Below are 21,587 nucleotides of genomic sequence, written 5' to 3' on the forward strand. Positions count from 1 at the left end.
TTGGATATATTAATTTCGTGATTGAAGCCAAAAATGTTTTTTATTTGCTTCAATCACGGTAATTGCAGTCGCAAACGTAAATCGCAAGAATTAGTTATTTTGTTCAAATCACAAAAACTTTAAATATAAAACTCTTGTACTGATATTCTCTTTCAAACCTTGCGATGTCACCCTTTATGATAAACTTAATTTTAAATTAAGTTTATTGAGTAGATCTTTAGGTAAGATTGACCGAACACATATGATCATATAATCAGCTTTAATTACTTGTATGGACAAAATCAAACTTTGTCTAAAATTTCGTTTCTGAGGAAACAAATCTCTTCGTTCTTCAAAAGTCGTTAGACCATATATGATCCAAAAGCTACATAATTTCTTGGAAATTATGTAACTTATAGCCGTTCAGACTATAAGTCTATCCGGAATATGTCTTTTTTTTAAAAGAATCTTACAGTGTAGCCGCTACGAAGAATCTTACAGTCTGGACGAATTTTCGGCGATAGCAGAAATATCGATAAATGTGTTATTGATCACATTAATAAGCTGCAGTATCGATTATGTAATCGAACATAACTTAAGCGGATCTTACACGGTCGGATAAACACTACGACAGAGGTTCGGCTATTTGTTGTGTGTTCGTTCAAGTTTTACCCTTACACTGCACGAACAAAGGTGATAACATGAAGAAATAAGAAGAAGCATAAACAATGAAGTTAAGATGGACGAAAAGTTATGTGTGAAGCCATTTTTTAATAAAAAACAAGTAAGGAAAGTCTAAAGTCGGGCGGGGCCGACTGTATTATACCCTGCACCACTTTGTAGATCTAAATTTTTGATACCATATCACATCCGTCTAATGTGTTGGGGGCTATATATAAAGGTTTGTTCCAAATACATACATTTAAATATCACTCGATCTGGACAGAATTTGATAGACTTCTACAAAATCTATGGACTCAAAATTAAGTCGGCTAATGCACTAGGGTGGAACACAATGTTAGTAAAAAAAATATGGGAAACATTTAAATCTGAAGCAATTTTAAGGAAACTTCGCAAAAGTTTATTTATGATTTATTGCTCGATATATATGTATTAAAAGTTTAGGAAAATTAGAGTAATTTTTGCAACTTTTCGACTAAGCAGTAGCGATTTTACAAGGAAAATGTTGGTATTTTGACCATTTTTGTCGAAATCAGAAAAACATATATATGGGAGCTATATATAAATCGGAACCGATTTCAACCATATTTGGCACGCATAGCTACAATGCTAATTCTACTCCCTTTGCGAAATTTCAACTAAATCGGAGCAAAAAATTGGCCTCTGTGGTCATATGAGTGTAAATCGGGCGGAAGGTATATGTGGGAGCTATATCTAAATCTGAACCGATTTCAAACAAATTTGGTATGCATAGCTACAATGTTAATTCTACTCTCTGTGCAAAATTTCAATCAAATCGGAGCAAAAAATTGACCTCTTTGGTCATATGAGTGTAAATCGGGCGAACGATATGTATGGGAGCTATATCTAAATCTGAACCGATTTCAATAAAAATTGGCACATTTGACTACACTACTAATTGTACTCCTAGTGCAAAATTTCAACCAAAATGGGGTAAAACTCTGGCTTCTGGGACCGTATTAGTCCATTTCGGGCGAAAGATATATATGGGAGCTATATCTAAATCTGAACCGATTTCTTCCAAAATCAATAGGGTTCTATTCTGAGCCAAAACACATACTTGTGCCAAATTTGATGTCGATTGGACTAAAACTGCGACCTAGACTTTGATTACAAAAATGTGTTCACGGACAGACGGACATGGCTATATCGACTCAGGAGCCCACCCTGATCATTTTTGCCAAATACACCATGTGTCTATCTCGTCTCCTTCTGGGTGTTGCAAACATATGCACTAACTTATAATACTCTATTCCACAGTGTGGCGCAGGGTATAAAAACTAATGGCGATTTCGATTGGGAGAAAAGGTGCAACATTATCGAAATTGATAGCAAAATATGAAGGACACTGTGATAGATGTTGGATCCTGTATCTCTCAAAATATTAGGAATTAACAACAACTTTGGAATGATGCTATTATGTGGTCGAAAATGCAATGAGAAAAAAAGTAGGGTAACACCAAGGCAACATATTTTTTTGCGAATCGAAAACGCCATAATATATTGCGCACCCAAAATCTTATTTAATTTTGTTTGAAATAAAAGAAAATATGCGTTTCATATAAAAAATAGTCAATATTTCGTTTTTGTGAATTATGCTATAAACAAAAGAATTTGATAACTATTCTAGGGTCATGCTCCCTTTCCGAGCACAGCTAGATGTCCAGTAGGCTTACTAGAAGCTATGTGCGTGAAGATAAATTCCGAATTTAATTAGTACAGACACAAACCATTTTTTTTTGCAGAGCTCTGTTAATTAGTTAACAGAGCTTCATAAAGGAGCTAACAGAGCACTGTAAAGAGTTAACAGAGGTATTTTCTGCCCTAACCAATGACAGATTTATTTTTTGATCACCAGGAAAAATATTAAATGGTCTTCCTGACCAATTTACTTTATCTAAAACTAAACCACCCACTTGTGGCATTGTCACTCACAGCTACATCCACAAATATGTCTAAAAATTTTGCAGAAAATTGAGTTTTTAGGCAAAATTTTTTGGGAGGATGGGACTCCAGTGGCCATTGTGGCCAAATGGACAATTGTCCCACTATGACCCATACACCATATGAAAGAGCATGAAGAGCTCTATCGATATTTTATAGAATTTTTTGGTGTATGGGTCATAGTGGGACAATTGTCCATTTGGCCACAATGGCCACTGGAGGCATCCTGTCCAGAATTTTATAAATAATTTTATTTTTCTCCAAAACTGACCGGCGGATCTAAAAAATTCTATCAAATATCGATAGAGCTCTTCATGCTCTTTCATATGGTGTATGGGTCATAGTGGGACAATTGTCCGTTTGGCCACAATGGCCGTTGGAGGCATCCTGTCCAGAATTTTACAAGGAAATTGATTTTTCTCCAAGACTGAACGGCGGATCTAAAAAATTCTATCAAATATCGATAGAGCTCTTCATGCTCTTTCATATGGTGTATGGGTCATAGTGGGACAATTGTCCATTTGGCCACAATGGCCACTGGAGGCATCCTGTCCAGAATTTTACAAGGAAATTGATTTTTCTCCAAAACTGACCGGCGGATCTACAAAATTCTATCAAATATCGATAGAGCTCTTCATGCTCTTTCATATGGTGTATGGGTCATAGTGGGACAATTGTCCATTTGGCCACAATGGCCACTGGATGCATCCTGTCCAGAATTTTACAAGGAAATTGATTTTTCTCCTAAACTGACCGGCGGATCTAAAAAATTCTATCAAATATCGATAGAGCTCTTCATGCTCTTTCATATGGTGTATGGGTCATAGTGGGACAATTGTCCATTTGGCCACAATGGCCACTGGAGGCATCCTGTCCAGAATTTTACAAGGAAATTGATTTTTCTCCAAAACTGACCGGCGGATCTACAAAATTCTATCAAATATCGATAGAGCTCTTCATGCTCTTTCATATGGTGTATGGGTGGGACAATTGTCCATTTGGCCACAATGGCCACTGGAGTCCCATCCTCCCAAAAAATTTTGCCTAAAAACTCAATTTTCTGCAAAATTTTTAGACATATGTGTGGCATTGTCACTCACAGCTGACAATGCCACAAGTGGGTGGTTTAGTTTTAGATAAAGTAAATTGGTCAGGAAGACCATTTAATATTTTTCCTGGTGATCAAAAAATAAATCTGTCATTGGTTAGGGCAGAAAATACCTCTGTTAACTCTTTACAGTGCTCTGTTAGCTCCTTTATGAAGCTCTGTTAACTAATTAACAGAGCTCTGCAAAAAAAATGGTTTGTGTCTGTACTAATTAAATTCGGAATTTATCTTCACGCACATCTAGAAGCTTGCCTTTCGGCGTCATTGCTGCAATTCCTGTAACAGTTTGTAAAATGATCCTAGACAATTTTTACCTCTTGTGCAACCAAGCTGATTACATAAAAGTTCAAAAAAGAACGTGGAAGTTAGGACACGTAATTTCACGTTCGTATTGTGTTAAAATTTTATTTAAAACTGAAAAAATATGTATTCATAAATCTAACATATTCATAGTCAAAGTATATAAACTACTGCGTTATTACAATTTGTAACACAGTGGAAAAACGCACAGTATATATTGATTGAAATGTATTTTACATTCTATTTCCAACACTCTCCCTGAATGTAAAATATCAATAATATTGTTAATAACAAAAACAAATAAAAAATGTGAATTCATAGAAGACCAAACTTAGTTTTAAAATAATTTAATTTCTTTGGCGATACTGCTTTTGTGAATACGTCTGCTAGCATTTCATTTGTAGGAATATATTCAAGCTCGATTTCTTTCGCATCAACTTTCTGTCTAATAAATTTCGCCTTTATATCCACATGTTAAAGTGAAAATATCTCGAATTCTGGCAATGAACTTTATGAAATTATATCGGATTTAGATTCTACTCATCGTGCCCTAAAATTTGGTATATGGGTGTATACTGCCCCCTCTATAGTTTTTGCACAGTGGTCACATTTGTTTTTAACTTTAACTCAATCGCAACTTAAAGTGAAAATATCTCGAATTCTGGCAATGAACTTTATGAAATTATTTCGGATTTAGATTCTACTCATCGTGCCCTAAAATTTGGTATATGGGTGTATACTGCCCCCTCTATAGTTTTTGCACAGTGGTCACATTTGTTTTTAACTTTAACTCAATCGCAACTTAAAGTGAAAATATCTCGAATTCTGGCAATGAACTATATGAAATTATTTCGGATTTAGATTCTACTCATCGTGCCCTAAAATTTGGTATATGGGTGTATACTGCCCCCTCTATAGTTTTTGCACAGTGGTCACATTTGTTTTTAACTTTAACTCAATCGCAACTTAAAGTGAAAATATCTCGAATTCTGGCAATGAACTTTATGAAATTATTTCGGATTTAGATTCTACTCATCGTGCCCTAAAATTTGGTATATGGGTGTATACTTCCCCCTCTATAGTTTTTGCACAATGATCGTTTTTTTATTTTAACTATTTGTTCTTTTTAAAGTTAACTTTATTTTTCTCTGTTAAGCACTTAGCAGAGCTCTGTTAACGCTCTGTTAACGTTAAGACAATGTTATCATAAATTTTAAAGTTAACTTTATTTTCACGGACATAAATTCATGTAAGTGTACATATGGAAAATATTATTGTGTTGATATTCAACTCTACGAAAATGAAACATGTCTATGTTATGATTTTTGCGGTTTTACATCGGAAATAATCGCCTAGGTAGTAGCCTCAAGCAATATTTTACATGTTTCATACATTATCATCATCGTCCTCGGCTAGTGTCATAGTAGTGATATTTCTTGTTTGGCTACCAAAGAGATTCTTATATTTGCATTGAATTACTTACAAGTTTAGGTTTTCGTGCTCCTCACACAGTTGTTCACTCTCCACATATCATATTACCAAAAATTGCAGCAAAATGGTTGTTGTTTGTTGTTGTGTTCTCTGCATTTGTGGTTGTCATTGCTATGCACTAACAACAACGGCATATAAATAAAATACAACAACAAATTTTATTGAAATTTGGTTGAAATCGGTTCCGATTTAGATACAGCTCCCATATATATGTTTTTCTGATTTCCACAAAAATGGTCAAAATACCAACATTTTCCTTGTAAAATCGCCACTGCTTAGTCGAAAAGTTGTAAAAATGACTCTAATTTTCCTAAACTTCTAATACATATACATCGAGCGATAAATCATAAATAAACTTTTGCGAAGTTTCCTTAAAATTGCTTCAGATTTAAATATATTTTTTTTACTAACATTGTGTTCCACCCTAGTGCATTAGCCGACTTAAATTTTGAGTCTATAGATTTTGTACATTTCTATCAAATTCTGTCCAGATCGAGTGATATTGAAATGTATGTATTTGAGACAAACCTTTATATATAGCCCCCAACACATTTGACGGATGTGATATGGTATCAAAAATTTAGATCTACAAAGTGGTGCAGGGTATAATATAGTCGGCCCTGCCCGACTTTAGGCTTTCCTTACTTGTTTTGATTGAAATTTATTGTCAATATCTTTTAATTATTTATTTGAATCAATCAAATAGTTGATTGATTTTTGTCGCGAAGTGGGGACTTAAAGCAAAATTTGTGCATTGGCTGTATCCGACAATAGTTAATGCTATATGGGGGTTCGGTCTGATAGCTCGATTTCTAGGATCATTCTCGAAACTGTTCAGGATATTGCATCAATGACAGAGACAAAATGTAAGTTTCTAGTAAGCCTACGGGACATCTAGCTGCGCTCGCAGAGGGGGCATGACCAAGGAATAGTTATGAAAATTATGCTAGATGCGCCAATCCCTGTAGATTATATTCCGGCAAGTATAGTGTTCTACTATCCATACTCACCAGAATTCTCGTGACATGACATTCCATGTGATGTCGTAAATCAAGAATTTTCAACAAAAGCCAAATTTCTTACTTTTTTACCAATTCTAGTAAAAAAATAATGAATTAATGATTACATTTATTTTAATATCCACACTAGTTCATTTTTCGGTGATTTGTGTAACCGAGCTGATTACACAAAATTTAAAAAAAAAACTTGTAATTCAGGACACCTATTTTCACGTTTGTAGATTTGTCGTGACGTGGAAATGGAAATGTAGTTGATATTCGAACATTTGTGATAGAGTCGAATATCATATCCCCACCTGTGGTACCACAATGGACTGAGCATTAGGAGTGAGCCTAAACGGGATCCCGCAATATCTAACCTAATCTAACCAATGACAACCAGACTAAAAAGTGGCGCACCATATAACAAGGACACAAACATTAATGTATACGCTTTGTGGCTAATATTAAAAAAACGCACACATTATTGGACTAATGACCGGTGCTTGCCCCACAATCAGTCATAGATTGAAAAATTAAAAACAAAGCAGCAAACTCCTCCCCCCCTCCCCACCTCTGGCATCAATACAACATATCCAGAGTAACAGATTTTAGAGGTAACAGCAGTAAGCATAAGACAAATGAGAAACGAACAAGCGTGGTCGCATATTCTTCATTTATACATACTTACATATATCCACATGTCACTAGGTGTGTGTGTGTGTGTGTGCATATATGCTAAGAGTTTCTATATACCTACATACCAAGTACAAATGTACATAAATATATCAGTATGTAGTACAAATATAGCTTGTTTGGATTTTTCAATATAGGTATGTAGTTGTTTCTGTTATTGGTAGTTGTTATGGGTAAAAGATACCTCTACCAGTCAGTCTTCATATGGGAAACAAAAAAAAACAACAAAACCAATCCATGCGACCGCTTTCGAATACATCCCCAAACTACAACATTCCCCCAAAGTCATACATAAAAAAGAACAATGTGGTCGTCGTCGTATTCGCACTAATGTTTGCTATAGTTTGAAACGAAACTTTATTTTAATGGCTTTCTTCAACTGGTTTTCGCATTATAATTAAATAATTTCTTGCTTTGTTCATAATTAATATATAGGTTATAGAGTAGCTAGGTCTAATAATTTCTAATCAAAAACAATGTTATAATTTATTTATTTAAAATTCAGTTAAAATTATCAGTTAAAATTATCAATCAATTTGATTTTAGTTTTATTCTAAGATTCTGTAAGTTCATAAGATTTATTTTAGTGACAGTACACTTTTATTGACCTCTTTAGATTATAGACTGCAATGATGTACCTTCACCTGAACCAATTGAAGCCGAATGATATAGAATGATGTGAATAAAACTGTCAGTGTGAAAATCACATTTTCGCCTCTACAGTCCATTAATGATTTTTCGAGAGTCTGATTTGAAGGTTATTTTAGAAATACATCCTAAATTGATCTGCAGATAGGTAGATCAGGCATGGCTAAAATGCCCGTATTGTATGCACAGGGTCGTGGGTTCAAACCCAGTTTCGACCAAACACCAAAAAGTTTTTCAGCGGTGGATTAACCCACCTTAGTAATGCTGGTGACATTTCTGAGTGTTTCAAAGCTTCACTGTAATGTGGAACGCCGTTCGGACTCGGCTATAAAAAGGAGGTCTCTTGACATTAAAGCTTAAATATAGAATCGGGCAGGACTCAGTGCTAAGAGAGAAGTTCATCAATGTGGTATCATGTTTATAAAACAATAGGGACTTTACAGTTATAGAGTTACAGACCAGATCATGGGGCTGAGTTATTTGAAGCCGTAATTTCACTGCGAGAAATTGGAGAATAACTGCCACCAAAACTTAATCACACTGTTCACTAAACCGACAGTGGACGAATGTAGGCAGTCGTATGTTCAAGTCGAATGCGTAGCAATTCCGACATCGTCACATACGCTTTTTTAACAACAACAAGATGTTTTACTTAGCATGTGGTGCGAATTATGAGATTCTGTAGTATTTCAGCCAACCAAAGGCGGTTCCTTAGTTCCTCGTTGCAACCTAAGCTAATCCAAGTCCTGAGTGCTCACTTAAATTCCTTTATATTTTAGCAATATTAACAATTTCTTTGTTGACAAAAAAAAAGAAAGAATACACACGTGTGCATAAAGATAAAGATATCAAACAAATATTTTTTAATGTCCTCTACTTTGCTCATTATTTGGTGCAAACAATGATGCAAGGCGAGCTAAATCTCCATAGTCTGTAAAAATTTCATAAGAACCTGACCTATACAAAGTGTGCACACATATGTACAGGGTCTTTAAAACAAACTTCAAATATAGCTACACAAATTATTAATTAGAAAAATTAAAAGCAATAAACGTGCATTTAGTCTAATTTATCAGAAAGAAAAAATCGTGGAAAATAAGCAAATTCACGTTGACAGCTAACAAATTCACGATGACGTTCACAATACACAAAGAAATTGATAACGAAATCCCCAAATAAGAATGTCATTAATGAACACATAAGAAGAAGCAAAATGAAAACAAAACACATATTAAGAAAAAAAAAAAAACGACCAGCAGGAAAAAAAACGCGATACTGCGCCAACAGAACTACACAAAAGAATGCTAAAAAAGCACGATGAAAACGAGATAACCAAATAACAGTGTTGCCAACTTTTTCTCCTCTGTGTCGTAATATCATAGTTCTTTCAACTTCTACTTCACCTCATTTTTTTCTTTTTATTTTGGCGTATGCAATTCTCTTTTTGCCTTTTAATATTTATTTCCATTGGAAAAAACTATTCAAGATTGGAAATCGAGCATTTCATAGAAAGGAAAAGGAAGTAGTACAAACAAATTTGGTAGCATTGATAGAACTCCTAAGTATATGGTCTATCATTCCCAATTAGTAAAGTAGGCTAACGCGAACCCAAAGTGGACAAGTGGCCGGCCTTCGGCCGGAGTTTGAGACTTTCTCCTATGGCCAGAGTCCAAAGTGGGCTAACGCGAATCCAGGACCTCTCCGGGCCCATGTTATTCTAAATATATTACTTTTAGGATGATTATGTGCGATGGATACTAAATCCAATATACGTGATAATGAAAATTTTAGGGACCCGTAAGTTCGAAAATAGATCTTTCCGATAAAAAGTGGTATATTACATTTTGTGTTAAGAATCGAAAAGTCTACACGCTGGCCAAAAATTGAACCAATCGGACCACTTGTTCTAAAGTAGATTTAAGCCAAAATAAATTTTAATTTGAGAAGTATATTGAACTCTACTATTAAGGACGATGTCTGCTCTTTTTAAAAACAATTTCCCAAAGTGATTTCTTAGCGGTCATTATATGGTAGAAAATAAAATGTTTTTGAGACATAAATTCCTAATTGTCCTACAATTCTATCTTTTAAATATAGCTATTTTCAATAATTACAATCCAGTAGTGTTGACATCACTGGTAACATATATGTCAAAGGGATGGCAAAGAGCCATTAATGGCTGGCATCTCTGTCAAAATCAAAGACCATTAATAAAGAAGACGTGAGATAAGCTTGCTCTTCCTCTTTTTCTTGAAAAAACAGAGATTAATATCATACATGTTCCATGAGACGTTGCAACTTTTTTTCGGTTTCTCTTTTCATTTTGCATTCGTAACAAAACTTAATTCGCTTATTTTAGCAATTTTTTTAACTCTTAAACGAACAAAAACACTTTGTGAAACATTTTATTAATAATTTAGTGCAACCGACACAGAAATTTGCGTGAAATGTTGGAGAAAATAGCTAAATAAAAATTGTCTTCATCAAACCAGTAAGTTCGGAGTGCTTTTCCAACAAGTATGATATTAATCTCTGTTTTCTAGTACTAACACTATCAAAGCCCATTTCATGTCTTCTTTATTAATAGTCTTTGGTCAAAATATACCGGTTCATGGTTCAAAACAGATACAAAAAAATAACCAAAGCGCAACAAAAAAAGGGGAAACGCCGAAATACACACACACACACATACAACGATCGTTAGTTCATGATGTGTAGGGTTGAAGACGGGTGAAGGAGGTGGGTGTTTCTAATACTGAATTACAAAATAAAAAAATAATTTTAAAACAAAAATCTTTAGCATTAATTGAACGATTTTAATAAATTAGCTCCAATTCCCACTATGCGTACCTTGGTTCGGCGGGAAAGCAGAGGATGTTTTGTATCCACAAGTTTTAACGCTTTATCCGATTTGCCGTCTAGGAAAAACAGGTTCAATGAAACGCCAAGATTGCACTTCCAATATTAACCCTTGTCAAAAGAATTTATAACGAAAATGGGTTTTCTCCACCTTTTTATATCAAACTCAATGTACGTTTCTATTTACAATGAAAATTGTAAACACTTCATATTCCTCAAGATTCCATAAATTTCAATTGATTTTTATTTTGATTTGCTGTACTTTTTTCATATGTATATAAATATTATATCAAATTTTCGTTCACACTTTTTTCTCCACTTCTTTTATTTCGTTGTATTGCTCAAAGCTTGTTTCTAGTACGGCTGTCGTTTGCTTGCATTGAAGATGATGAAAATAATAAATTATTCTTGTTTCCACACGTTCACTCTATTACATACACATTGATTTTTTCTCTTTTTGCACAAGTAATAATGAAGACGTCGTCGATTTGCCCGATTTCTTGTGTAAATATTTTTCTGATATATTTCATTGAAGCAAAAGTCGAAACGGAGCCGCCGCGTCAATTAATTTTGTTCTCACAGTTGTACATATTTTCCATGCATTCACTTTTTTATTTTTTATCTTTATAACAAACACATATTTTGTTTGAATAAAATAAAAGAAAATTAATTAAATAATCCACTTGCTCAATAGCGATAGCACGACACGACCACGACGAAACGAACGTTTAATGTTGATTGCTTCCCTTTCTCTTCTTATATTTCTACTACTTTTTCAACTGTTAATACTTCGTCGTCTGTGCCGATTTTTTCCAACTGTGTTGTTATAGTGTTGCCATCGTTATCAAAGTTAATATTTAGCTTTACGATACAACCCTTCTATAGGTCATATAAAAAATACTTTCCCAAGGGTACACTTCAAGGGTAGATATAATGAAACAAAAACAATTGAACAAATCTACTTTAGTAAAAGTTGTTAAAACCAAACAATTGTTTGGGGTACATAATACACTACAATACCAATTAATAAATAATAATCTTATTAAACATATCAACAAATAATAACAAAAAAAAACAAACATAAAATCATAAAACAGCATTAAAATTTATTGACCTGCGGGCAATTTGAAATTAGGAACGTACTGGACCGCGTGTTTGAATTGATTTCCAGCAGAACGAATTCACAAAATATCCATTTTAAACTGATAATAGCATATGAATTAAACTGACGATGTGATGCACATTTTCATCCAGAAGTTGTTGATTTCAACAATTTGTTGTTTTTTAAAAATTTTAATTGGTTGCACTTGTAATGTTTCTGGAAACTTTTTCTTGTCGATAACCCTGCCAGCATTTCAAAGTTCCATTTCAACCTCATCGTTACCACAGACTCGTAAATGTCACTTCAACCATCATGAAAAGGTACATCAAAAAGTACATGCAAGTAATTTGCCATCCCTACTGTTAAAAAAACCCTTTTTTTGTGAAACGCCAAGCGCAACCAGCTTGTTATATTTTAATTAAATAAAAACGAAAATAAAGTTCTGAAAACATAGATTATACGCTTAAAAATGTGAAAGGTATATTGGTGAACAATTTGGTGATTTTCCAAATGGAATAAAAACATATTTTGTTTTTATTCCATTTGGAAAATGGTGATTTTTCAGACACGCTGCCTCCATGGAATAAAAACACTGGTTGATAGACGCAGCAACATGTAACTCCCCTGCCAGCATTTCAAAGTTCCATTTCATCTTCATCGCTACCACAGACTCGTAAATGTCACTACAACCATCCTACTGTGATGGGGGGCAGCATATCATAAAGTACAAAATGTACTTCATACATGTATTTTGCCATCACTACTTTTACAAAAGCCATTTTATTTTTTGTGAAACGCCAAGCGCAACCAGCTTGTTATATTTTATTTAAATAAAAACGAAAATAAAGTTCTGAAAACATAGATGAAAACATAGATTTTACGCTTAAAATTGTGAAAGGTATATTGGTGAACAATTTTTGATTTTCCAAATGGAATAAAGTGATTGTTTTTCAAATATTTTACAGACACGCTGCCTCCATCGAATAAAAACACTGGCTGATAGACGCTGCAACATGTAACTCGCTACTTGTAACTCTACATCATCATTAATGCAAAAAATTATGTTAAATGTGATGTGATAGTGGTATAAATGTTATATTTTTAAGAATTTGTAAATGATTAATCAAATTAATAAATATCTAAACAAACGTGTTTTACTCGACCACAATGATTCTTTTACCACTATCTTAAAATGTGCCTTTTCTGATTGTTTGGAGGGTCTCTTATTGGCGTCGTTCTAAATTGATCTATAAAGGCACCTAATAATTGCACTCATGCGAAACCTTTTTGTAGTAACTTGGCGTGGTACAACTTCTCAATAGTGACGGCGCTTTTCCGACGAGTTTTTGATATCGTATATGATTGTTTTCGACGTACTGGGGATTCTCAGAAGCGCCCCCAAATTCAAAAAATGTTGGCAGGGTCGCTACTTGTAACTCAACATCATCATTAATGCCAAAAATTATGTTAAATGTAATGTGATAGTGGTATAAATGTTATATTTTTAAGAATTTGTAAATGTTTAATCAAATTAATACATATCTAAACAAACGTGTTTTACTCGACCACAATGATTCTTTTACAACTATCTTAAAATGCACTTTTTCTGATTGTTTGGAGGGTCCCTTATTGGCGTCGTTCTAAATTGATCTATAAAGGCACCTAATAATTGCACTCATGCGAAACATTTTTGTAGTAACTTGGCGTGGTACAACTTCTCAATAGTGACGGCGCTTTTCCGACGAGTTTTTGATGTCGTATATGATTGTTTTCGACGTAGTGGGGATTCTCAAAAGAGTCCCCAAATTCAAAAAATGTTGGCAGGGAAGCCACTCATTTTTCATTGGTCAGCTTCTTAATGTTTGCAAGAATGTAGTATCCAAAGATTTTAGTTTTCTGCAAAGAGATTTAAATTTAGTGACTTCTCTAAAGTGTTGATTTAATTTTTCATATTGACGTACCAATTATTATAAACTATTTGAAGCAGTTCCAGTTAATTGTCCACAATTTTTTCAACGGTCAGCTTTTTAATGTTTTCAAGAACGTAGAATCCATAATTTTAGTTTTCTGCAAGGAGATATACATTTAGTGACTTCCTTAAAGTTTTATTTCATTTTTTATTTTCACTTACCTATTTTTATAAACTATTTGGTTATTTGTGTAAAATTTTCTATTTTTTTTAATTTCTTGCAATTGACCACGAACTTCGTTGCACAAATAAGTATTGGAAACCACATGGTTTTTTCGTTGCATTTTAGGGTAGTGTTTTGTCAAAGTTTTCTCATATTATCTTCAACACCTTTTCAAAGATTTCGTCAACATTTTGGCAAATTGGAAGTAATTCGCAAACAATTTGAAGATGTATTGAAGATGAGCTATTTCAAGTCAAGTTGAATTTATGTTGAAAATTATATTTACCCTCAAGGCCGGTATGCACCTCTAGCGAAATTTTCGGTAGCAAAAATTTATTTAAGTCTACAACAAAAAAAAACAGGGCTGTGTACACAAATTTTAAACCAGCTAATCGCTTTTAAAAATTGTTAATATATGTTCCAAATATTCCTCAAATAAATTGTTTATTATTTACAGACCTTTTAAAACTTTTACGCACACAATGATTGTAATAAATTAAATATTTGCTGCCAAAATATGCTTTTGACAACCCTGTTATTTTCATTAGAGGTGCGTACCAGCTTACGAAATTGAACGCTACCGAAAATTTCGTTAGCATAAATAGCAATGCATTTCTTATGGGAATGAAATTTTTCGCTAGAGATGCACACCGGTCTTCAAACTGAAAAGTTGTTGCATTTGAAAAACGCTCATCCTGTGTTTATTGGGTTGTAACAATAGTGATGACAAAATACTTCCATGTACATTTCATGCACATTTTCAAAATTTTGGCAGTTTGGAAGAAATTCGCAAACAATTTGAAAATGTATTGAAGATTACCCGTTTCAAGTCAAGTTGAATTGATGTTGCGAATGATAATTACCCTCAAACTGAAAAGGTGTTGCATTTGAAAAACGCAATCCTGTGTTTATTGGGATAATATTATCTTCCGTTACTTCACTTCTACGCTATATATAATTACGGGTCACTAATTCCACCATTAAATCATGAACGGCAAATACTTGATGTTTATTTTGTTGTGGGCATTCAGTCAAAGAAGAAGAGCACATTTCTAATTTCTTTCCTCTCTCTCTGTTATTTACTAATTAATATTCGATAAAAGGATAATGTTATTGTAAAACGACCAGTCATTCCACCGCGTGTAGAAACAAGAAATACAATCTGAAATTAGACTCGGAGTGAAGACCTACAAATTAACACCACCTGTTAGTCAGCGATTATTCCGTATTTCATTGATATGTACAAAAGATTTTTACTTCTGCGTTAGTCAAAGCAACCACCAATAAATTTGGAAGCGACGGCGCAGAATATGACAACTTCTTAAAAAGAGAGAAATAAAAACAAAGTTTGACGTACATACTGATTTGATTTTTTTGTCTTTTGTGATTATTAGTATCGATAAACAAGACACAGTGAAAACGAAAAAAAAATCAAAAAGATAAGCCATTCAACGAGAAAACGGGAATAGTAAACACGCAAGTTGGAATAAATTAAATTACTATTAAAACCATAAAATGGCTGAAGTTCGTCGTAGAAAACCCGAAGAGGGAGGGGACGATTTATCCAGTTCTTTATTAGGAGGAGGAAGCAGCTCTGGAACATCGGAGGCCGAGAAACGCAACTCATCAGCAGCTGAGTCTTCAGATCATGTAAGTTAATCTGCTTCTTTTCGACTCTAAACCAGAAAATGTATGCACAATAACGAAGGGCTTAAGTCCAATGAATTTTGGATTTTCAATATTTTTGTTGTCTTTGTGGAGAAGAATCGATATATGCATGTACACATTTAACATCATCCATACGTACTTTGGCTACATATTGCATGCATATATGTACGGCGAATGGCCGTGTACATGCATATATAATTTAAACCCAATTCGGACGAGAGGAGGTACTACGTCACCCATAGAAAAATAAACCATTATGATGTGTTTATATCCACATATAAACAGCAAAGAATTCGTACAGGTCAATAGCAAATAGATTCTTTATAAAGTAAACGAAAAAAATGGAGGAATGCTACGAAAATATCTGCGATTATACTTTCTAATTCGGAGGTTTGTTCCGTCTACAAATGTAATATACCATAAATTTGCATTTTATGGTATATTTTGGAAGATTTAATTATGGAAAACAATGCCAAAGGAACCCTATATCTCAAAACACAATCCCACCCTCGCCATATGAGGTATTTCCATGGGCCTAAAAATCTGATTGAAAGAAGGGAGAAAAGGAGTTGAGACAACAACATATGGAATAATGTTTAGACCACGTTATTAGTTGAAGTGCAACTTATTCGGAATCCAAAAACACTTTGATCAGCTTATGGTGCTTATCAGCTTTCGATTATCTTCAACTACCTTCACTAATGATTGAACTTTGCAAATTGCCCAAATCAACCTAAAAGTTTTGCAGCCATAAGGGTACTTCTCTAAATCAGAAAAATTTGAAATAAATTTGGTCGTTTCCGATTTCAATATTATTTATAAATCTCAACTCTGGAACAAGGTTGCCACTCGAGTATAGAAGTTTCTATAAAAATTAAAAAAAAAAAAAAAACTTCTTTGCCAACAAAGGACAGTTAATACTTCTATAAAAATGTAAGTTACCATGACGAATTTCAAGGGACTTCAATAATCAGTGACTATATTAAAAGGCGAAGTTTGACCAAAATCGACCAATCTAGTTCTAACAAAAAAAAAAAGAAAAAATTTAATTTTTAATTTTATGTTAACTGCGAGTGAAAGGAAAAGTGATACCTTTGACATTGAAATTATCTCCCTTTTCACAATAATTGACCAGATTTGAGTACCGGTATAACTACAATTCTTTTTTATTATTAACGTTCCTGTCCATCCTGTTTTTTTATTCCCCCATGTTCCGATATTCGGAATCGTAAATCACAAGAATTTATTATTCTTACAACTAAGAAATCGACATAATTTCGCAATTCAATACAATTTTGATTTAAAATTCTCATTAAAGTTAACTATATTAAAACTTAAGCTTACATGTCTAACGGTTAAGAAAAAATTTGCGATTCCGAATATCGAAATATGGGGGATTATTTGAGATCAGAAATTTCACCAAAGTTTCAAAACGGGGTTTTGAACTTCATATGATATTCAATTAATATGAATGAAGATAAATTCGAATTTGAAATTTTATTTATTTACTCAACAACGTAATATAAAAAGCCGAAACAGGCCAAATAAAACTATATTACATCTCATAATACTGAATAAAAGAAAAAAAACTTTTGCATACGGCTAGAGAAAAATATAAAATTAAATATAAAAAAATGAAATTTGCAGAGATAAGAACCAGCACCTTAAATACGAATTTAGTTTTTCACATTCGAATTTAGAATCATTAGAAAATACACTGTGAAACGCCCAAAGTGGAGAATACTTTTTCAATATATTTTTACTATGGTGTACACTGTGCGACTAAACTAAAACGCGTTCGTTTTAGAGACAATGTACATTCGATAGGACCTAAGCTCAACTTTCATAATCACTGAAGTCGTCATTACAAAAGATCCTGTGAAATGCGCAAAATTGACAATACATTATTCCATTTTTACTACCGGAACCACTGTGCAAATGTGCGGTATAATGAATAGGTGCATGCGAAAGATCCCTTGATCTCTGTTTTCATAAAGATTCTGTGATACGTGCAAAGTTGAAAATACTTTTTTTTAGTATATTTTTTACTATATGTCCACTGTACATAAACTAAGCTGCGTGCGTTATATGTTAGAGACTAAAGACCATATTCATAAAAGTTAACGTCAACATCGATAACCCTACAGTAAATTATTATGAATATAGGCATAAGTTCATTCGAAAGGAGTTGAGCTCAACTTGAGCTCATCACTTAAGTCGTCATAAGAAAAGATCTTGTGAAATGCGCAAATTTAAAAATACGTTTTGCAATATATTTTTACTATGTCCCACTGTGCAAAAACTAAGCCGCTTGCTGTACAGGGACTAGTTTCATTTGAAAGGGCTTAGTAATAATCACTAAAGACATAATTAGTCAACTTTTCTATAATAAAACAAGTAAGGAATGTCTAAAGTCGGGTGGGCCGACTATATTATACACTGCACCAGTTTGTAGATCCACATACCATATCAAATCCGTCAAATGTGTTGGGTGCTATATATAGAGGTTTATGTCCCAAATAAATACATTTAAATCTGGCTCAATCTGGACAAAATTTATAGACTTAAAATTTAAGTCGGCTAATGCCCAGGGGCTGAACACAATGTTATTAAAAAAGGGGACACTTATACCTGAATACATTCTTAGGCAACTTCGCCAAAGTATGTTTATGATTTATCGGTCGATAAATATGTACTAGAAGTATAGGAAAATTTAAGTCATTTTTACAAGTTTTCGACTTAGCAGTGGCAATTTTTGCCGAAATCAGAAAAAATACATATATATGGAAGCTATTTCTAAATCTGAACCGATTTCAACCAAAATTGACATGTATATCGAGAACGTTAATTCTACTCCCTGTACAAAATTTAGACCAAATCAGGACAAAACTCTGGCTTCTGGGACCATATAAGTTTATATCAGGCGAAAGATATATATGGGAGCTATATCTAAAACTGAACCGATTTCTTCCCAAATCAAGAGAGCTCTATTCTGACCCAAAACACATACTAGTGCCAAATTTGAAGTCGATTGGACTAAAATTGCGATCTAGACTTTGATTACAAAAATGTGTTCACAGACAGACATGGCTCACGGGCAGGCCCTGAGCAATATTGTCAAAGACACCATCTATCTCGTCTCCTTCTGGGTGTTGCAAACATATGCACTATCCTGTTCCACAGTATGACGCAGGGTATAAAAAGTTATGTCGGAAAGTAAACTTTATGAATATGTTTTTTTTGTTTTACTAAAGGAATGCAATACTTGGTGTGAAGACGGGAAACTTCCAAAAATTTGTTCAATGCTCTTTTGAAAGACTAAATGGAACCCAATTCGTACAAATATTTGATTTACTTACAAGGTTAGTTGTTCGACCGAAGTAATTTTGTCGACTCTTGAAAAAACACCACTTTGTTGGAGACCTTTGTAAATCTTTTCGCGACCTTATAACAAAAGTCAAATATCCAAAGGGGGAATATGTTTACACATGTCTCAGACTCAGTACTAACGAGCAATCAAGCCAAAGTACATTTTCTGATAACAGTAACATTGGTAAATTATGTTATAATGATGAATATATAGATATTTGTTGTGAGAGGATGAAGAATATGGTTGTGCTAAAACATTTTGTCAGTGTAAAAAGTATGGGCAACAAACACACACGCATGCACATGTGTTATACCATCCATTATGTTATGTACCTATTGATGTGACATTTGTGTAATACGTGGAAAAATAAATCTAATTAGAATATGAATGTGCAAAGTGCAAAAGGGAATTCCATTCAATTAGACAAACTACCTGGTATAATGAAAATTAGCAAATTATTTGAAGAGACTACTGAATACTGCTGTAGGGGCAAGCAACTCTATTTATTGTATTTATTTATTTTTTCATTCATAGTATATAATTTGAAGCCTTTTTGGCCAAATAATACTACTATTTTTACTAGCAATACGATTTATAGGCCAAGAAGACTTGCAGAATTGTAAATAAATGAACCCAGCAAGTTGTTCTAAAATTACTTCCAAAACTGTCCTCCCAAAGATGTTATTTATTTTAACTACAAAGAAATTTCTTTTGATTCAATTTTTATAACTGATTTTATTTCAAATTTTTAATAAGTAATTTCAACTTTTTTTGTTTCAAATATGTTAAAAACAGAGTATTAATTAATAAAATGGTACAAATTTTTAAAATTTTGTCAAAAAAAATGCTAAATCTGTTCTAGAAAAATTGCGAATTTTTGAAAATATTTGGGATCAAACGTTTCAGACAAGCGTTAGTATGTATTAAAAGTCATAAAAAATATAAACAATTTTTATTAACACAACATTCTTTTTTTCACCTCAAACACACTGAATTCGGATCACACCTTAAGAAGTGATGCAAATTCAGTGCAACTGCTGTTGAAATTGTGGGCATCCGTCCTATGACAACCATGTTAAATTTATCGCTCCTGCGTCAATTTTGCACAACTTCCGGATCCAAGAGGAACATTTTCACTACTTTTTTGGCGACGCTTTTTTTGCTGGGAAATAATTATAATTGTCTACTCTATAGAATTCCATACAAGAATACTATTCAATAATATACAAAGATTTATAATTTGATCAAAATAGAACTACACTTGATGATAATGTATAGTAGTAGTAAAGTGTTGTAACACTGTAAAATTGAAATTTCAATCCTTAAGCCTTAGCTCATATATTTATACCCTGCTCCACACTGTGGAACAGGGTATTATAAGTTAGTGCATATGTTTGCAACACCCAGAAGGAGACGAGATAGACACCTGGTGTCTTTGGCAAAAATGCTCAGGGTAGGCTCCTGAGTCGATATAGCGATGTCCGTCTGTCCGTCTGTCCGTGAACACATTTTTGTAATCAAAGTCTAGGTCGCAGTTTTAGTCCAATCGACTTCAAATTTGGCACCAGTATGTGTTTTGGCTCAGAATAGATACCTATTGATTTTGGAAGAAATCGGTTGAGATTTAGATATAGCTCCCATATATATCTTTCGCCCGATATGGACTAATACGGTCCCAGAAGCCAGAGTTTTACCCCAATTTGGTTGAAATTTTGCACAGAGAGTAGAATAAGCATTGTAGCTATACGTGCCAAATTTGGATGAAATCGGTTCAGATTTAGATATGTCTCCCATATATAGCTTTCGTCCGATTTACACTCATATGACCACAGAGACCAATTTTTAACTCCGATTTAGTTGAAATTTTGCACAGGGAGTAGAATTAGCATTGTTGCTATGCGTGCCAAATTTGGTTGTAATCGGTTCAGATTTAGATATAGCTCCCATATATATGTTTTTCTGATTTCGACAAAAATGGTCAAAATACCAACATTTTCCTTGTTAAATCGCCACTGCTTAGTCGAAAAGTTGTAAAAATTACTCTAATTTTCCTAAACTTCTAATACATATATATCGAGCGATAAATCATAAATAAACTTTTGCGAAGTTTCCTTAAACTTGCTTCAGATTTAAATGTTTCCCATATTTTTTACTAACATTGTGTTCCACCCTTGTTAGTGCATTAGCCGACTTAAATTTTGAGTCTAAAGATTTTGTAGAAGTCTATCATATTCTGTCCAGATCGAGTGATATTTAAATGTATGTATTTGGGACAAACCTTTATATATAGCCCCCAACACGTTTGACGAATGTGATATTGTATCGAAAATTTAGATCTACTAAGTGGTGCAGGGTATAATATAGTCGGCCCCGCCCGACTTTAGACTTTCCTTACTTGTTTTTAAATCGAATTTGTAAACTTTCCTATAGAGAAGAAATCATATGTTGCTATGTTTGTGGTACACACCTCATAAATTTGTATAAATAAAAAAATACACATGCATTTAACAAATGCTGGTAATACTGGCTATTGGCTATTGCTTCAATGATAAGAAAGTTTGTTTGTTGTTTAGTCAGACACCGGTATTAT

At 33.5% G+C, this 21,587-nt stretch overlaps 2 protein-coding genes across 4 annotated transcripts in view; one reads left to right on the top strand and one right to left on the bottom strand.

Annotated features, from left to right (window-relative positions):
* simj (transcriptional repressor p66-beta simjang) overlaps positions 1-11,466 on the bottom strand; it is a 124,209-nt gene extending 112,743 nt beyond the window's left edge. For all 3 annotated transcript variants that reach the window (XM_075303561.1, XM_075303562.1, XM_075303560.1), the window contains exon 1: positions 10,717-11,466. The gene's annotated coding sequence lies outside the window, so the exon portion shown is untranslated. The remainder of the gene's footprint in view (positions 1-10,716) is intronic.
* Positions 11,467-14,967: 3,501 nt separating this feature from the next.
* Positions 14,968-21,587, top strand: part of Cds (CDP-diacylglycerol synthase) — a 30,217-nt gene continuing 23,597 nt past the window's right edge. Inside the window, exons 1-2 of the mRNA XM_075303980.1 lie at positions 14,968-15,165; positions 15,354-15,609. Of these exons, the coding sequence (XP_075160095.1) occupies positions 15,475-15,609 (135 nt within the window). The 5' untranslated portion in view covers positions 14,968-15,165; positions 15,354-15,474. The remainder of the gene's footprint in view (positions 15,166-15,353; positions 15,610-21,587) is intronic.

The sequence above is a fragment of the Haematobia irritans genome, chromosome 4 (assembly GCF_050003625.1).
Source record: "Haematobia irritans isolate KBUSLIRL chromosome 4, ASM5000362v1, whole genome shotgun sequence".
NCBI classification, from domain to species: domain Eukaryota; kingdom Metazoa; phylum Arthropoda; class Insecta; order Diptera; family Muscidae; genus Haematobia; species Haematobia irritans.